This window comes from Panthera uncia, chromosome D1, assembly GCF_023721935.1.
Source record: "Panthera uncia isolate 11264 chromosome D1, Puncia_PCG_1.0, whole genome shotgun sequence".
Lineage (NCBI taxonomy): Eukaryota > Metazoa > Chordata > Mammalia > Carnivora > Felidae > Panthera > Panthera uncia.
In genome coordinates, this window is record NC_064808.1 from 12,667,834 (window position 1) to 12,685,018 (window position 17,185).

The following is a 17,185-nucleotide window of genomic DNA, read 5'->3' on the forward strand; positions in this document are numbered from 1 at the left end:
ATTCTCACTGCAACCCGATACATAATTGGCACCATTTTGCAGATGAGGAAAAAGTGAGTCCAGGAAAAACCTACAGAAGTGATGATTGATTTGTGACATAAAACAGTGTTTTCTAGGTGGGTTAGTGGCCTTGGAAGCATTGGACTGGTTTTAGTGAAAGTATACAAGGGGGGAAATTGTCTTCAAACTGAAGACACTGAAGAGAGGGGTCTTGTCAAAACTCACATACCCTGTTAGCAGCAGAGCCTAGGTCTACAGCTCTTATTCTCGGGCTTTGCATAGCTCTTGATTTGGTTATTGGTGGCGGCAGTTTCAGAGAGATAATATAGTAACTGGATGTATGATGCACTCCTCATTGGCAGAAGCCTGTCTTATATTTGTGTCCTCCAGAGTCCGGCATACATCTAGCACTTACAAGTTTTTGCTGAATATATGAAGGGATGGATCCCGGGCTGAGTTAAGTCATCCCTTATACCAGTCCCATTCCCTATATATTTAACTACATTTTCTCTGACTTGTCTTCAGAGTAGAAAAGCTTGCAACATTTGGACCTGTCATTCCTCATGACCTTGAAAAAAATACACTTTGGTGCAATTGGCTCTTTATTTCCCCTTTCAAGTTTCGTCTCCCTTTCCAAGCAACATGTGAGACAATTTTAAATAAAAAAACAAAGACATCTTGCTCAGCACGCTTTTAAAAAATATTAATTTATATTTCCTTCATATCAGAGCGTTAAAGGTTACAGATAACCCTACAGAATTTAAGACTGATGCAGCCAGTGGATGATAGCTTGAGTGGACTCTGTTGGAATGGCATTTGCATTTTCTGTCTACCGTCGCCACCCTTTTACTACTGCCATTTACCTGTGGTAATAACAACTTTCCATGTTTTGTCACTACTGAGGTTTTCTTCCAGTTAGTTTTTTGAAAGCAGCTTTCACGTCCTTGTTCCGTAAACTGTAGATCAAGGGATTCAGCATGGGGATGATAATAGTGTAGAACACAGAGGCCCACTTGTCTTGGTCCAGGGAGTAGCTGGATGTTGGCCTCAGGTACATAAACATGACCGTGCCATAAAAAAGGGTGACGCCAGTGAGGTGAGACCCACAGGTGGAGAAAGCCTTATGGCGGCCTTCAGCTGAGTGCATTCTGATGATTGCTACGAGGATGAAGGCATAAGAGATGAAGATGATGAGGACGGTGCTGAATTCAATGAAGCCACACAGACTAAAGAGCAAGATCTCGCTGATGTAAGTGTCTGAGCAAGAGAGGGCTAAGAGAGGTGGGATTTCACAGAAGAAGTGGTTGATAATATTGGAACCACAGTAACTCAAACTGAAGGTGAGGGAAGTGTGGGCTACTAAACTCACCAAGCCAGCCAGGTAAGAGCCCAGCATGAGAGCCACACAAACTCTCTTGGACATGAGAGTGCTATAGTGGAGGGGTCGACAGATGGCCACGAAACGGTCGTAGGCCATGGCGGCCAGGACATAGCACTCGGCATCCACAAAACCTACGAAGAAAGCAAACTGGGTGGCACAGCTGGAGAAGGAGATAACTTTGTGCTTTGTTAAGAAGTCAGCCAGCATCCTGGGGGCAATGGCTGAAGAGTATCCCAGGTCAACGAAAGAGAGGTTACACAGGAAAAAGTACATGGGGGTGTGAAGCTGAGTGTCCGTTATGATCAAGATAATCATACCAATGTTCCCCACGACATTGACCAGGTAGATCAAGAGGAAGACCACAAAAAAGATGGTCTGCAGTTGAGGGTCTTGAGTGATGCCCATAAAGATAAACTCGGTCACCATTGAGTGGTTTTCTTTATCCATCTTTTATATTTTATGTGTTCCTGGATTTGCTTTACTGTTTGAAGTGATTTTTAGAAATCTTCCCAGTAATCAGGTTCTATGACCCATAGGGTAACCCAAATGACTTTAATGAACGTGATGGATATGTGCTCTCTCCAAGTACCCAGTGAAAATAGAAGATGGAAAATTCTGCTTCTCCAAAGACCTTGGTGTTCTGAGGTCATTTATCACATGCTACCAAATGTTTGACCTAATCTGTTCAGTTATCTGCGTTATTAATCAGTAAAGGAGAAAAGTCTTGAATGTCCCTTCCTTCTTCCTAAAACAAAGCAAATACGGGCACAGATAATGAATAAACATTAACACTCATTACAAATAGGCACAAAAAGAAACTGAACAACTGAGGGATCTCAAAGTATAACATATCACACACACATACACACAGACAGACAGACAGACACACACACACACACACACACACACACACACACACACAGAGTAAAATACTTGGAGCAGAAGGTTAGCAATATTTAAAAAAAGCAGTGGATAATATTTTTTAAAAAGCCAGGAGTTACTGAGCGTTAACTATATGCCAGAACGTTGAGTGTTTCCACACATTACAAAATTTCATTCTCACAACAGCTCTGTGAAGTAGGTACCTCTGTCTTCTCTATCTTATACCTGAAAAGAATAAGGCTATATATTAAGGAACTTCAGCAAAGTCAGCAGCCAGTAAGTAGCAGAGCTGGGTCTGTCTGACTCTGGGGTTCACTTCACTTTATTGTGAACATGTGATATAAAGTGATATAATGAAGTTACATCTCTTTATTTTTGCACCTGCATTTATTTTTCCTGTCTTGCATACCATGCACAGACACAGAATTAGTCCTTTAGGCTCCCTAATATTTAGAAGCATCCAGAGATTTGGCCTGGGAGTAATCAGGATGAAAACACAGCTGTGTCTTTGGACAATTCTATTGACTAATGAACGGGTTGTTGCATAGCTCAGTTCAGAGTTAAGATTCAAGTATCCTTCACTAAGGGGGAATGGAGAAAACATTATCCAACTCTGTGGTCAGAAAGCTGCATGTATGAACTTTTTGTGTATGTATGTAGTTGGATTTATATCTGGCCCATTGAAGAATTCTGAGAAGGAAGTGAGCAAAACCATACCGATCCAAACCAAATCAAGCCAAAACATGAGGTAATTTAGAAATAAGTAGGATTCTCTACTAAATGTGAGAGAGAAGTCAGAGTGTATCTCCTTTAGTTGGTTTACTGCTTAAGAAAGACAAGAGCAGAACAGTATAATGTCTTTCTTTGGAACATGGAAATTCAGAACAGGTTATCTTAAATCCTATGGTGGTCAGAAGTAGTGCCTCCACCTTTTCAGTTTCTGCACAGAATATAATCAGTCACAATAAAGAAGGGGTCTAATAATGAATAATCAATACCATATATTTTCCTAAAAGTGTATAGTTTATAAATTACTTTTTGATTCATTCTTAATATGTTGTTGAATGTGTGCATTGTTTCATACATTAAGCCAATTAGGAAACAAAACGAAAAGATAAATCTTGGAGAAATTGTTTGAAAAATATATTTTCACAAAGAATTTCTTTTTCCTAAGAAGGCAGCTGGGTGCCTCAGTCAGTTAAGCACGCAAATCTTGATTTTGGCTCAGGTCAGCATCTTATGGTTCCTGAGATGGAGCCCCACGTTGGACTCTATGTTGACAGCCCGGAACCTGCTTGAGATTCTCTCTCTCTCTTTCTCTCTCTCTCTCTCTCTGCACCCCCCCCCCAACTCATGCATGTGCTCTCTCTCTTTCTCTCAAAATAAATAAATAAACTTAAAAACGAACTTGTTCCCATAATATAAAAGGAAACTTAAAATTTACTAATGAGAAAACAAACAACCCAAAAGTAATGGGCCAAACACTTGAATAGACACTTCACCAAGCAAGATACATGGTGGGCAAATAAATGCATGGAACATGCTCAAATCACTTGTATTAAGGATATACAAATTAAAATCACAATAAGATATTTCTACACCTCTATTAGAATGGTTATAATTTAAGAAGATGAACCATATGAAGTGTAAACAAGAAAGTAGAGGAACTGGAAATTTCATTACTGTTAGTAGGAAGGTAAAATAGAACAACAACAACAAAAAATAGTACAACCACTTTGGAAAACACTATGGCAGTACAAAATTAAATATACACATATCTATTGTATGATCCAGCCATCCTCCCCCTGCAAAACAAAACAAAACAAAACCAAAAAACACGTGGGAGCAACCCAAAGCCCCATCCATAAGTAATAAGAAATAAGGATAAGCACATTTTAGTATGTTCATAACAGAATACTACTCAACAATTAAAGAAACAAACTATTGATACATTAAACATGATGGATGGATCTCAAAAGAACTAGGGTGAGAGAACATACTTGATAAAAGAATATACCTTATATGACTCCACTTCTAAAAGTCTAGAGACTGCCAGCTAATTGATAATGACAGCCGATCAATGGTTGCCTGGGTACAGGTGTGCGTGGGGAGAGACAGGAGGGAAGGATTACCAAGGGGCATAAGGAAACGTTTTGGGGTGACAGATTAGTTGACTATGTTGATTATGATGATGTTTCATGGCTTATATACATATACTAAAACATTAAAATTTCGGCTTTAAATATATTCAATTCATTGTATGCCAGCTATCGCTCAATAAAGCTGTTAAAAAAAAAAGTACTTGTCCTTACCTCAATTATACTCATTCTCGTTACCTGTGGATGTGTATGTCACTTTGCAGGTTCTGTTAATGAGGAAACAAAAACAGGCAGAAGGGACCTGCAGTCACACAGTGAGTTAGGTGCAGAACTGGCAATTGAGTCTAGGACTGCCAATTTCATACACACTGCCATGTTCATTTTTTCCCTCTCTGCTTCACACTGGAAGGTGAAAATAACCCATCAGGAAAAGAATATAAGAGGTCTCTGAGTGCTCCCATTTCTCAGTGTAGTCTTTTACTTTGGCAAAAGGGAAAATATTCCTATTATTGATACTGGGATGACTCATTCAGTCTAACCTCATAATTTTATAGAGGAAACAGATGCAAATCAAGCTTGAAAGTGCAGGATGTTACCAGGAGTTACAGGGGTGAGGGATGCCCGCTCAGAACACAGCACGTAGGGCAGGGCTGGCTGGTCTTCAGCTGGGCATGTGGAGACCAATTCGTTTCACTCACTTGAAGAATGGGATTAGAAAATCATTCTTTGCTCCCTTACGGAGTCAAGGTTCCAGTTAAAAGAGAAGTGTATGGGAAGGGGTTTCACCAATCATAAAGTGCTCTGCCTGTTCTTGCTTATAGTGGACAGACAAGTCCAGGCTTTGCTACCTGCATTTTTTTTTTTTTAATTTCTAGCACATTACTTATCTTTTTTAGAGTCTCACTTTTTCATTTTTTGATGAGATTAATGCTATATTAATATCTTATTAATGCTAACTTTCTGCAAGAAAAACACATCAGTTAGAGTGTATGTATATTCTATTATCTATCCATCATCTATCATCTCTCTCTCTCTCTCTCTATCATCTATCTATATCATCTATCTATCATCTATCATCCATCTACCTACCTATCTACCTACTTACCTATCTATCACCTATCTAGTGCTAAGATCAGTATCTGTCATATGCTACACGCTTAATGCATTTGGCAATTATGTCAGTGTTAATTAAGTTAATTGTGTAAGAGGATTTAATTCAGTAGATAATTTTGTGCTCACAACTCCCAGAAAAAGAGTTCCAATCCTTATCCATACAGGTGATGAACCATGGACTGCTTTAACTTCTAGGGAAGGAGTGATTTTTCCACAGCTCTTCCATTAAGTGCTAAACCAAGCAGAGACAGATGAGGCTATAAAATTCAAAATCAGAGTAAAGATCAAAGAAAACCATTATACACACACACACACACACACACACACACACACACATATATATATGTATACTCTCATGAGACTACGTGAGACTATATATATACCAGTGTGTATATATATATATATATATATATATATAGCCTACGTGAGACTGGTATATATATAGTCTCACATAGTCTCATGTAGCTAAACTTCAACTGATCTGACCCTTGAAGAAATGGTGGAATATTGAATAAATAAGAATATTCCATAGTTAAACTCTATTAACAAAAAAGACCAGCAAAAGTATTGTCTTATGCAAGCTAATACAGGTCAAATATATTTTAGATTTCTATGTATCATCTCCTTTTGCATGTTCAAATGAAAAGAATTCTAGAATAAGAGTCTGGGATCCTGGTTGTTATCCTGTTTTTTCCGCTAATTAGGTGTTCAAACTTGATGAATTGTTGCATTAGATGCAGCTTCCTTATCTGTGAAAGGAATAGGGTGAAGAATCCAAACTCTACATGACTTTTCTACTCTAGTATTTTCTGAGTGCGTACTTATTGTGAAGTATCTAAAAGCCAAACCCATAGTTTATGTCTACTTTTGAACATTTAAAATGGCATGGCCCCAATGCCAAGTAAAGCCATGCTCAGAGGAGCACGGGCAGGGTCATGCCACATCCCTAATGGTCATGTCTTTCGCCATCTGTCCCCATACTGCCCTGTGCCCTGATTTGTTTTCTACCAGTTGGGGATAATGTCTCCTCTTCATTTGATGGGTACGATGAGCAAATATTCTGAAAAGAATCCAAAGGTGGTGACTCACGCTGGCAGCGGTCCCTGAACTCCTAGCTCAGCCACCTTTGCTCCTGTGTGCAGGAGGTTTTATCAAGTTTCAGAGTCACATACTATCCTCAGAGGAAAAGAGCTGACATGATTTCTGCAGTCACAGGAGACTGGAAGGTCTGATGAACGTCACCCCTAAGGAATTTCACTCCTTCTCCATCGTAATGATAAAAAGAAGGAAACACAAGGGACTTCTTTTCTGCCGCTCCAGTGTGGTGACTGATTCAAGCAGAAATGCATGCACTATTTTTCCAGCCCAAAGCTGCCTACTGGGTATGGTTTTGATGCTAACTTAGGTCTGTTTGTTGATGCCTAAAAGTCTTTTCACAGAGGATGATAGCTTCCATGTGATATGGATGGGCCATCTTTAAACTGGACATGAAGCCAGTCTGGCATAAGGGTGGCATACAAGTACATAAGATGCATATGAGAGTTCACACACAAATTGTTTCAGTTTCCCATTTATATAAAGAAAAAGAAAATGAACAGTTAGAAGATTCTCACTGCCTACCTGATATTTTCAAAAAATCTGCTTTTTATTTGGAAATGCTATTTGACTTGAGATAAAGTTTCATCCTAAAAGAAGAGATTCAAGAATAAAATTTTTAAAAGAATTAAAAAAAAAAAACCCTTTGTAATATCTTTTTCCATTTTTTGACTTTCAGCCCATATATGTCCTTAAACCTGAAGTGAGCTCTTATAGTCAGGAGATAATGGATGTTGTTTGTGTGTGTGTGTGTGTGTGTGTGTGTGTGTGTGTGGTTTGTTTTTGTTGTTTTTGTTGTTGTTATTGTTATTGTTGTTTTATCCAGCTTTGTACCTGTATTCTTAAATCTCATTTTATGATTAAAATTTAATTCCTAATAACATTGACATGTTCATTTTTTTATAAGATTTGTCGATAAGTCAAACCTTGATTTGAAATAAATATTCTGTCATTTCTCCAACTGCATAATAATCCATTATATGGATGTAACGTTGCTTATTTAAAGTATCCTGTTGAAGGACATTTGCATTGGTTCTGATCTTTTACTATTAGAAGAAAAAAAATGCAGCAATCAATATCCTTGGGCATATCCAGTTGTCTCAATAACATTTCTTTTCTTTTCTTTTCTTTTGCTTCATTTCATTTTGTTTTATTTTATTTTATTTTTGAAATGTTTATTTATTTATTTTGAAAGTGAAAGAGCACAAGCAGGGAAGAGGGCCAGAGGGAGAGAGAGAGAGAGACATAGAGAGAATCCCAAGCAGACCCCATGATCAGCGTGGAGGCTGATGTGGGGTTAGATCTCACAGTTGTGAGATCATGACCTAAGCTGGAATCAGAACTCTGTCACTCAACTGACGGAGCCACCCAGGTGCCCCAACATTTATTTTAAAAATTATCTTTTCCCAATTTTTTGAATTGAATTTTCATTTCATAGAGTCTATATTTGTGTTTTTCTGTTCTATTCCCTTGTTTCCTCACCATTCTATACAAATCATTCTTCAATAATTCCTTTTTAAATTATACACTCCCTTATATATTTTACAACAGCAAATCTAGTCCTACCTCCACTTGTTTTCTTTTGTTTTTTTTTTTCCAGGGTGGTCATGACTATAATAGAATTTTTAAAAAATTTTCTACATAAACTTTATAGTCAACTTACTTAGGGAAAAATCTGAGGATATTTTTGAGACTACATTACATTAATAAATTAACTTAGGGAGAATTGCCACATTTATTCCATTAAGTCTTATTATCAAATAGCGTGTATATCTTCATAACTTGTTCAAGTCTACCTCTGCACCTTTCCATTACCCTGCTATGAAGATTTTGTACTTGGTTTATGCTTAGATCTTTGGTTCAGCAATCAAAAAATGAGTATCTTATCTTACATATAAACTTTCTAACTGGAGGTTTGTTTGTTTATATGAGCTTATTAGGTTAATTTTACCTTTTACTAATTTACTAAATTTTATCTCTCTCTGGTTTTTTTTTTAATTGATAATATGATAGTAGGAGTAGAAGTAGTAGTTTTTGTGTATGGTGTGGTAGAATGTGGCTACATCTAACACTGTCCTAATAAAGATTTAGTTAAAATGAAATGAGCCTCCAAAGCTTAACAAGAGAATTCTTCTTGGTTTTTCCAGATGATATAAGATCTATTTAGATGAAACTTTTGGTGGCTTGTGAGTAGTATGTAGGTATCCCCTGGAACAATGGATATATATATTCTCTCAGACCCCAATGACATATTTTTATAGCAAGTAGCTTATGTTGCCCCCTCTATGTTCCTGAAATGACATTCATGAATAATTTACCTACACAAATAATTTAAAGAGGAGAAATAAAAAGAAGAGAATTTGCAATTTACAATAAATAATTTAGCATTTATTTCGCCATGTATTTATTTATGTATTGAGTATCTTATACCTGAAATAAACTTGAATACCCTGGGACATGGAGAGTTCTTTGTTGTTAGGGACTGTTTTGCACTTTGCAGGCTTTTAGCATTTTTGCCCCTTACCTACTAGATTCTATCCCCTTCATGTGACAACCATAAATTCCCATAATGTCCCCAGAGGAAAAACACCACCTCCATTGAGACCTTCTTGATTCCAAGCATCTGATATTAAATAATAATTCTCAATTAAGGGGTGATATAGTTTACTACATTAGACATCTAGCTTTCCACTTTTCCCCTAATAACTGATGCATTCTTTCTCTTGGCAAACAACACCGCCAACACTACTGTGCTGGTCAGAGTTCCCCAGAGAAGCAGACCCAATAGGAGATGGATATGTAAATCTAGATAAAAGGAGATTTAGTGTAGGAATAGGCTCATGTGGATATGAAGGCTGAGAAGTCCCACGATCTGTTGTCTGCAAGCTGAAGAACTAGGAAAGCCAGTGGCGTAATTCAGTCTGAGGCCCAAGGCTTGAAAATGGTATGGGGGTGTGGGGTAAGCTGAAGGTTCTGGTCTGAGCTTGAAAGCCTGAGATTCAGGAGTGCTGATGTTCCAGCAGGAGAAGATGGATGTCTCAGCTCAAGCAGAGAGAACAAACTCCCTCTTCCTCTGCCTTTTTGTTCTGTTCAGGCCCTCAAAGGATCAGATGATGCCCACCCACAATGGTGAGAGTGATCTTCCTTACTCACTCTACTGATTCCCATGCTAATCTCTTCCCAAGACCCCCCCACGGACACATCCAGAAATAATGTTTTATCAGCTTTGGGCATCCCTTAGCTCCGTCAAGTTGGCTCGTCAAATTAGCCATCAGAAGTATTGTATGCATTATTCCCGATTAGTCGATCTTGTCCAGAGGACATCAAATAAGTCAGTCATCATTATTGTAGTTTATATGTTATTTACATTTATCACAGAAGGATATTTTTCACAAACTCTTTGCTACTTTTGGGCTGCGATGACACAAAATGGTTAGCAATGCTCATTCTGGAGTAATAAAAAAACATGTTTGAGTCCCAGTTCTGGTGTGTATTAACTATTTGGACAAGTCCCTTCTCAAGGCCCCAGTTTACTTATCTGTGATGGAGGTGCTTAATAGAAATAAAAAAAAATGCACGTGTTTAGCAGGACCCTTGGCAAATAATACACACTCAGTTAATATTAGTTGCTATTATTGCTTGGCTCTACTGTCTTCTGATTCCGACCCAGGAGATGACCAGCTGGTTCATAATCCATATTAATATGTAAGCTCCTTTATTTTATTTTTTTTCAACGTTTTTTATTTATTTTTGGGACAGAGAGAGACAGAGCATGAACGGGGGAGGGGCAGAGAGAGAGGGAGACACAGAATCGGAAACAGGCTCCAGGCTCCGAGCCATCAGCCCAGAGCCTGACGCGGGGCTCGAACTCACGGACCGCGAGATCGTGACCTGGCTGAAGTCGGACGCTTAACCGACTGCGCCACCCAGGCGCCCCGCATATGTAAGCTCCTTTAAAGGGGAGGTCACATCTTTACAGGTTAGTATGGTCTCTGTTAGTTGATCAATAAATGTTTGTTGCCTGCTTACTAGGCTTTAGAGTCCCATGGTTCTTCATAAAAAGTTCATTGCAACCTTATCAATGGGTTATCTTTTATGGCACCAACTTCACATTCCGGTATCCAGTGTTAGAATAATCTGAGTGCTCCATGGAGATCACTTTGCAGCCTAATTTCTGATGGTCCCCATCATGGTGGAAGAGAGATAGAGCATCATCTGGTACTTCCTTGAATGACAGTCAAGTGAGGATTAGAAATGAGTTCTGTTCTTATCCTGAAGCTCTTTGAGATTTCCTGCTCCATAGTTACCTCTGTGTGTTTCCTCCAATCAGCCCCTCACCATGATCCAGGTAGCATAAATTCTTGTAAGTACACAAAATCCTTCCAGAAGGCAGAGGTAGAGCTAACCTACTATTTTGTGGATTCTTTCAATGCTCCTAAGGGTATCAGACCACCAGCTGTAGGGGGAGACAGAAGAAGAATGTTTAGTGGGGTTAGAAATGCAGAACTGGAAATTCATTCTCCACTAGGCTTAGGTATCCCTAGGGCAAAGGAAAGAACTGTGAAGAGAACATATGATTTCCTTAGCTTCAGAGGGAAAAACAAGTAGATTAACATGAGATGACACGACACAAGGGATGCAGTCCCCAGAGACTGAAGAACAAGAAATATATCCTATTGAAAATAATTCAGAATGCTTACTCCAGTCTTATCCAGAGACTCTACAATTGGAAATAATTGCAAACAATATTACAGCTTCAGTGCAGCAATATATTTTATATTTTAAAATGTATTTTACCTTGATATAACAAATTGCAGTATTTATTGCTAAGGGAAAGTAGGAAAGAATGCAAAGTAACTCTCTTTTGACAGGGAAGGTTATAAAGGGTTTTTTTCTTATCTCTGTAATGAATGATGCCGAAAGTCTATTCTAACTGTGCCTACTGCTTAACCTGGGAGCATTGATGAATGTCTTCTCTGAGAAGGTTTGATGTGTGTTACTTTTTTTGTTTCTGTTTTTGTTTTTGTTTTGTTTTGTTTTTGGAGAATTTAATCATTAGAAACAAGTAAAAGGACCAAATAGAAGTCAAGCAGTCCACAAAGGTCAGGAAAAGATACAAAGGGTTCTGCCTGCTTAACTTACTGACCTGAAGAAAAATCCACAACTTTGTACATTTCTCCAATTAACCATATACCCAAATCTCCAGGAGCACTGAGAAGCTAAGAAGGTATGTTAAATAAATTCTCTGTTCAAATGGTATTTTGCTAATCAATAAAGCAAATTAACGAATGTAAATTCTAAGAAAGACAATTTTTAGCAACTATATTTTTGGCAATTATATTTTCTCTTCAGGAGATACACAGACTTTTTTTCTATATGTAACTAAACATATTCTAGCATATTACTGAAGCTCTGATAATTACAATATCAATTACTCTGTGTATTAGTGCTCACATCTGTTATTGAGGAGGTCATTCTCAATGATCTCAAATGTTAGGAGAATGAGAGTCACATTAGCTGGGTATAAATTAGACTCCATTGGTTTAAATCTGTGACTCTGGGAGAGTCACAGATCTTTTGCACCTCCCATTTCTCATGTAAACTGAAGATTATAATACTGCCTTCCTCATAGGATTTAAATAAAATATTTCAGGAAAAATACTTAACACAGTGCCTGTAAAGCATAGGGAATGCTCAACACATTTTAGTATTTTAGTACTTTGCTCGTCATTACCTTTCTTTGTGTCTCTGCCATGTGCATGCACACACAATGTCTATAACATTTTATTTATTTATTTTTCACTGTTTCTGATATAATAATCCTCTCAGGGAAATTTTTTGATTGCGATAAGAGAAAAAGATCCATTCCTCCTTTTTTTCTAAATTTTTTTTTAACGTTTATTTATTTTTGAGACAGAGAGAGACAGAGCATGAACGGGGGAGGGTCAGAGAGAGAGGAAGACACAGAATCTGAAACAGGCTCCAGGCTCTGAGCTGTCAGCACAGAGCCTGATGCGGGCCCGAACTCACGGACCTCGAGATCACGACCTGAGCCAAAGTCGGACGCTCAACCGACTGAGCCACCCAGGCGCCCCCCATTCCTCCTTTTTATTTCCTTCTGGAGATGCTATTCTTTGAAGTTTAAATAGTAAGATTATTTCAAGGAAGAGGACCAGGGCTAGACATCTGTACCATGAAATAGGGAGGGGGCAACGCAGTGTTGAGAAACTGCAAGTAATTTGGCATCAACCCAGGGTCATTCTAAGCTCCAAATTCACCACCAGTTAGCTGAGTTCATTACCTCATCCAATAAAAGATAATCTTATTAACACTCTTAGGGTAATATCTGCTTATCTCCACCGATTTGTAGTGATGCAAGGATAAGATAATGGGTACAATCACAGTTAGAAACCATTACAATACTGTCTGACAGACAATGCCAGGTTTATCATTGAACCCCTATTCCTATTCCAATGGAAACTAGCTGGAACAGAGCATGGATAGGCACTTCTGAGTATCGCACTGTCTGTGAGAATGGGACCAGCTCCTGTGCTCTCTTCTCCCCAGCTGTGCTCAAGAGATCCATTATCTCCAGTGTTAGCAGAGATACTGGGTTACTTTCGTCCCATGTTTTAATTTTAGACAGTATCAAATAACTTCCTGCTGTGAGTGAGAAATGATTTAACACTTTGAACTATGATTTTACAGCCAGCCCAGCACAGTTTTATCTATTAATACTCTGAGGTCATGGAAGGGGTAGGGGATTGGACTGGGAGTGGGGAAGAATTCCACTGGAGCTGTTTGTTTCCTAAACTTTTACTTGGAATCTCCAGGCTGGGTTTTCTTTTTCCTTCTCTTTTCCCTTTCTCCCTTTCTTTCTTTCTTCCTTCCTTCCCGTCTCCTTCCCTCTCTTTCTTTCTTTCTTTCTTTCTTTCTTTCTCTTTCCTCCTTTCTTTCTCCCTTCCTTCCTCCCTTCCTTCTTTCCTTCCTTCCTTTCCTTCTTTCTTCCTTCCTTCCTTCCTTTCCTCTTTCTTTCTTTCTTTCTTTCTTTCTTTCTTTCTTTCTTCTCTTTCCTCCTTTCTTTCTCCCCTCCTTCCCTCCCTTTCTTTCTTTCTTTCTTTCTTTCTTTCTTTCTTTCTCTTTCCTCCTTTCTTTCTCCCTTCCTTCCTCCCTTCCTTCTTTCCTTCCTTCCTTTCCTTCTTTCTTCCTTCCTTCCTTCCTTCCTTCCTTCCTTCCTTTCTTCTTTCTTTCTTTCTTTCTTTCTTTCTTTCTTTCTTTCTTTCTCTTTCCTCCTTTTTTTCTCCCCTCCTTCCTCCCTTCCTTTTTTTCTTCCTTCCTTCCCTCCTTCCCTTCCTTTCTCCTTCCTTCTTACCTTCTTTATTTCTTTTGCCCTGTATTTGGCTTTTTTTACACTTTTCCAGGAGCAAATTTTATTTCCAGTTAAATTATCTGGCAGTGTATGATTCCCTCAATACAACACTGTAGCTGGAACATTCCATGTGTTGCTGCTTCTCCTGCTTTCCGGTTCTGGTGTGATCCTGGGAATCTGAATGTGAGGTAGAGGGTCTCACTGCTGTGGCTTGCTCTATTACTTTCATCTGGGATGTCTATTAATTCTTGCAATCTGATTCTCTAAATATTGGAGGGAATTATTCAAAGTTCTCAGTACTTAGAAAATACTTTTTTTTCCCCTCTGTAGAGACTGATACTGGAAAATTCCAGTAGGTTTGCAAACATGCTAGTTGCATGGGGATTTCCTCTTTTTTCTCCCTTAGCTATCAATTTTTAAAGTTCCTCCCATCCCCAGGAGATTCAACTCTTTTCTTTTTATTTGGTACTTTTAACTAATTTTACTAGCTTTCACTGTTTTTAATTCATTCCATTAATACTGAGAAGTAGGAAGTGGTCTGAGTTCATTTTGCCATCTTTCTCCAGAAGTTGTGTCCAGAGACTATGTGTTAATATATCAATTAATTTATTTGTCATAAATAATGAAGAGAGATACATCTTAAGGTTAAGTTCGTATAATTATCCAATAAACAGTTAATGCTAGACGTGAGCTAGGTTAACGTATATATTAAGTCACTCATCTCAAGGTCATTAGTTAGTAGGCAGTACACCTAGAACTTAGCAGAGTCTTTTGATGTCTTTTGACTTGACATCAAGCCCAACACATTTTTGGAATTTCTGTATATACATGTCAATAAAAAGATGTTTATGGCTCTTTCATGTTTATATCTGACCAAATGCCATGCTTCATCTTCTTGCAGCTGAAATGAGAAGATATATGAAAGAGGTCCAAGGACGAAATCAAACAGAAGTGACAGAATTTATCCTCTTAGGACTCTCAGACAATTCAGATCTACAGAGTGTCCTCTTTGGATTGTTTCTGTTAATCTATATGGCAACCATGGTGGGTAATTTAGGGATGATGGTGTTAATTAAGATGGATCCTTGTCTCCACACTCCAATGTACCTCTTTCTCAGCAGCCTCTCTTTTGTTGATGCCTCTTACTCTTCTTCTGTCACTCCTAAGATGCTGGTGAACCTTGTGGCTGAGAACAAAGCCATATCTTTTAATGGATGCGCTGCCCAGTTCTACTTCTTTGGCTCCTTTTTGGGGACTGAATGCTTTCTGTTGGCTATGATGGCATATGATCGCTATGCAGCCATTTGGAACCCTCTGCTGTACTCAGTTCTCATGTCTGGGAGAATTTGTTTCTTGCTAGTAGCTACGTCTTTCCTAGCAGGCTTTGGGAATGCAGCCATACACACAGGAATGACTTTCAGATTGTCCTTTTGTGGCTCTAATAGGATCAACCATTTCTACTGTGACACCCCACCCCTGCTCAAGCTGTCTTGCTCTGACACTCGCATCAATGGCATTGTGATCATGGTTTTCTCCAGTTTTAATGTCATCACTTGTGTTATGGTTGTTCTCATTTCTTACCTGTGTATCCTCATTGCCATCTTGAGGATTCCCTCTTTAGAGGGCAGGCACAAAGCCTTCTCCACCTGTGCCTCCCACCTCATGGCTGTCACCATATTTTTTGGGACAATTCTCTTCATGTACTTGCGCCCTACATCTAGCTATTCAATGGAACAGGACAAGATTGTCTCTGTCTTTTATACAGTAGTGATTCCTATGTTAAACCCCCTCATCTACAGTTTGAAAAATAAGGATGTGAAAGGGGCCCTAAAGAAGATCTTACAGAAACACATACTGTAAAGCCATGTTATATATCATCCTGTTATGCAGAAGAAAATACGTTTTCACGTTAATTTTATTGTCTGGTTGCTTAAGCTCTGTGTGCTTGTGTATATTAAAGTTGATTGTTTAAAATGGGGGTATACTTCTAAATCTTCTGGTTTTTTAAATGTGCATTCATGGGCCTATATGATGAATAAACACAGTGGGGGGAGGTTGGTGCTTGGTAAAGTATCAAAATACTTAGATTTGGCTGACTTGGGCTTACGATCCAATGTCAATATTTAGCTTTTCTTGATCTGATATCTATAATACGGGTACAACTGCAATAACAGAGTAGTATTTTCCTGATTTTGTGAATTAACTGGAATATTTTGAGGGTAATGATTCAACGTACTTTAACTTTTAATCTTCACTTCTCCCAGAGTTTCGTATAGTTTTCAATAAATGTGTATTGAAAGTAAATTGCCTATCTTTTGTTCATGGTAGTGGGGCAGGGCACTGTCAGTGTAGGAACAATGGGGGAACTGCCTTCTTCCATGAGATGGCATGTCAAAGGAGGCCGATGATTTGGAATCAGGTAAATGTCTACTCCCTATTTCTCTCCATCTCACTATCCCTTCGAGACCTTGAGGGAGCACACCAGTACTTCTCAGGCTCCAAGTAAGATCAGTTCACTCCCCACCCCCCAAATTGGTTAGAGACCACAAAGAATGTGTTAATTCACCATGTCCACTCTGAATAGTTCCATCCTCCTATAACTTCCACTTTCAAGTGTTAATCAACGTTTCTCTCAAAGATATTCAAAACTGTATCATGCTTGGTATCCTCCTTCCTGTTGCCGTTTATTCTGGCTCATATGCTATAATATCTGTCCTTCTGTTGCTTCTTATTCACCAACCTGAGACGAGTTGCCCTTGATCAATATTCATCGCTACTCTCAGTGCCCAGCTGAAATTCCATGGTCCATCAAATAACGACTCATCCTCAATCACCCTCAATTCCATGCTCTACTTTCTCTCCATTCTGCACATCTGACTAAATCCCAACTTAGTGAAACTAAATTGTTTCTTTGTTCTGTCCTCCCTTGAAGCTGCTTAGTACAATTAGAGAACACATCTCAGCATGCCATGCTCTACTGCCGATCTTGTGTCATACTTCTTTCTTCAAAACAAAAACATTTAGACAAGATCATCCCCATCTTGCCGTCTCTAATCTTTTTACATATACTCTTATTCCCACTTGTCAAATGGATATTGTATCCCTTGCTTGTCCCTAAACCCAGTTCTGGCACACATTTGGAGCTTTCCGTAAACTTTACTTCAAAACACTCTACTGGAATGTTCTTATTTGTTTATAAGCATCTTCTAGTATCACCCTTGTTAATAATTTCTTTGGCTGAAAGTC

The 17,185-nt window shown here is 38.6% G+C and overlaps 2 protein-coding genes across 3 annotated transcripts; one reads left to right on the forward strand and one right to left on the reverse strand.

The window, feature by feature from the left end:
- Positions 1-895: 895 nt before the first annotated feature.
- Positions 896-9,081, reverse strand: LOC125915877 (olfactory receptor 1019). 2 transcript variants are annotated; one of them, XM_049621934.1, is made up of 2 exons: positions 9,054-9,081; positions 896-1,818 (listed from the first exon to the last, which is right to left on the reverse strand). In XM_049621934.1, the coding sequence occupies exons 1-2, from the start codon at positions 9,079-9,081 to the stop codon at positions 896-898; spliced, it is 951 nt and encodes a 316-aa protein (XP_049477891.1). The 2 variants fall into 2 exon arrangements, with proteins under 2 accessions (XP_049477891.1, XP_049477892.1); XM_049621935.1 differs by lacking the exon at positions 9,054-9,081 and having other exon boundaries at positions 896-1,828.
- Positions 9,082-14,845: 5,764 nt separating this feature from the next.
- Positions 14,846-15,799, forward strand: LOC125915896 (olfactory receptor 5AP2). The gene has a single exon (XM_049621939.1). It carries the CDS (start codon positions 14,846-14,848, stop codon positions 15,797-15,799), a length of 954 nt encoding a protein of 317 aa, XP_049477896.1.
- Positions 15,800-17,185: the final 1,386 nt, after the last annotated feature.

What these genes read in the sequence shown, in the direction of transcription:
- LOC125915877 (XM_049621934.1), bottom strand. Translation starts at nt 9,081, where the DNA reads ATGCTAAAAGCCTGCAAAGTGCAAAACA. An exon ending in AGCCTGCAAAGTGCAAAACA is followed by an intron (nt 1,819 to 9,053) that starts GTCCCTAACAAC and finishes AGATGGATAAAG; the next exon opens with AAAACCACTCAATGGTGACC.
- LOC125915896 (XM_049621939.1), top strand. Translation starts at nt 14,846, where the DNA reads ATGAGAAGATATATGAAAGAGGTCCAAGGACGAAATCAAACAGAAGTG.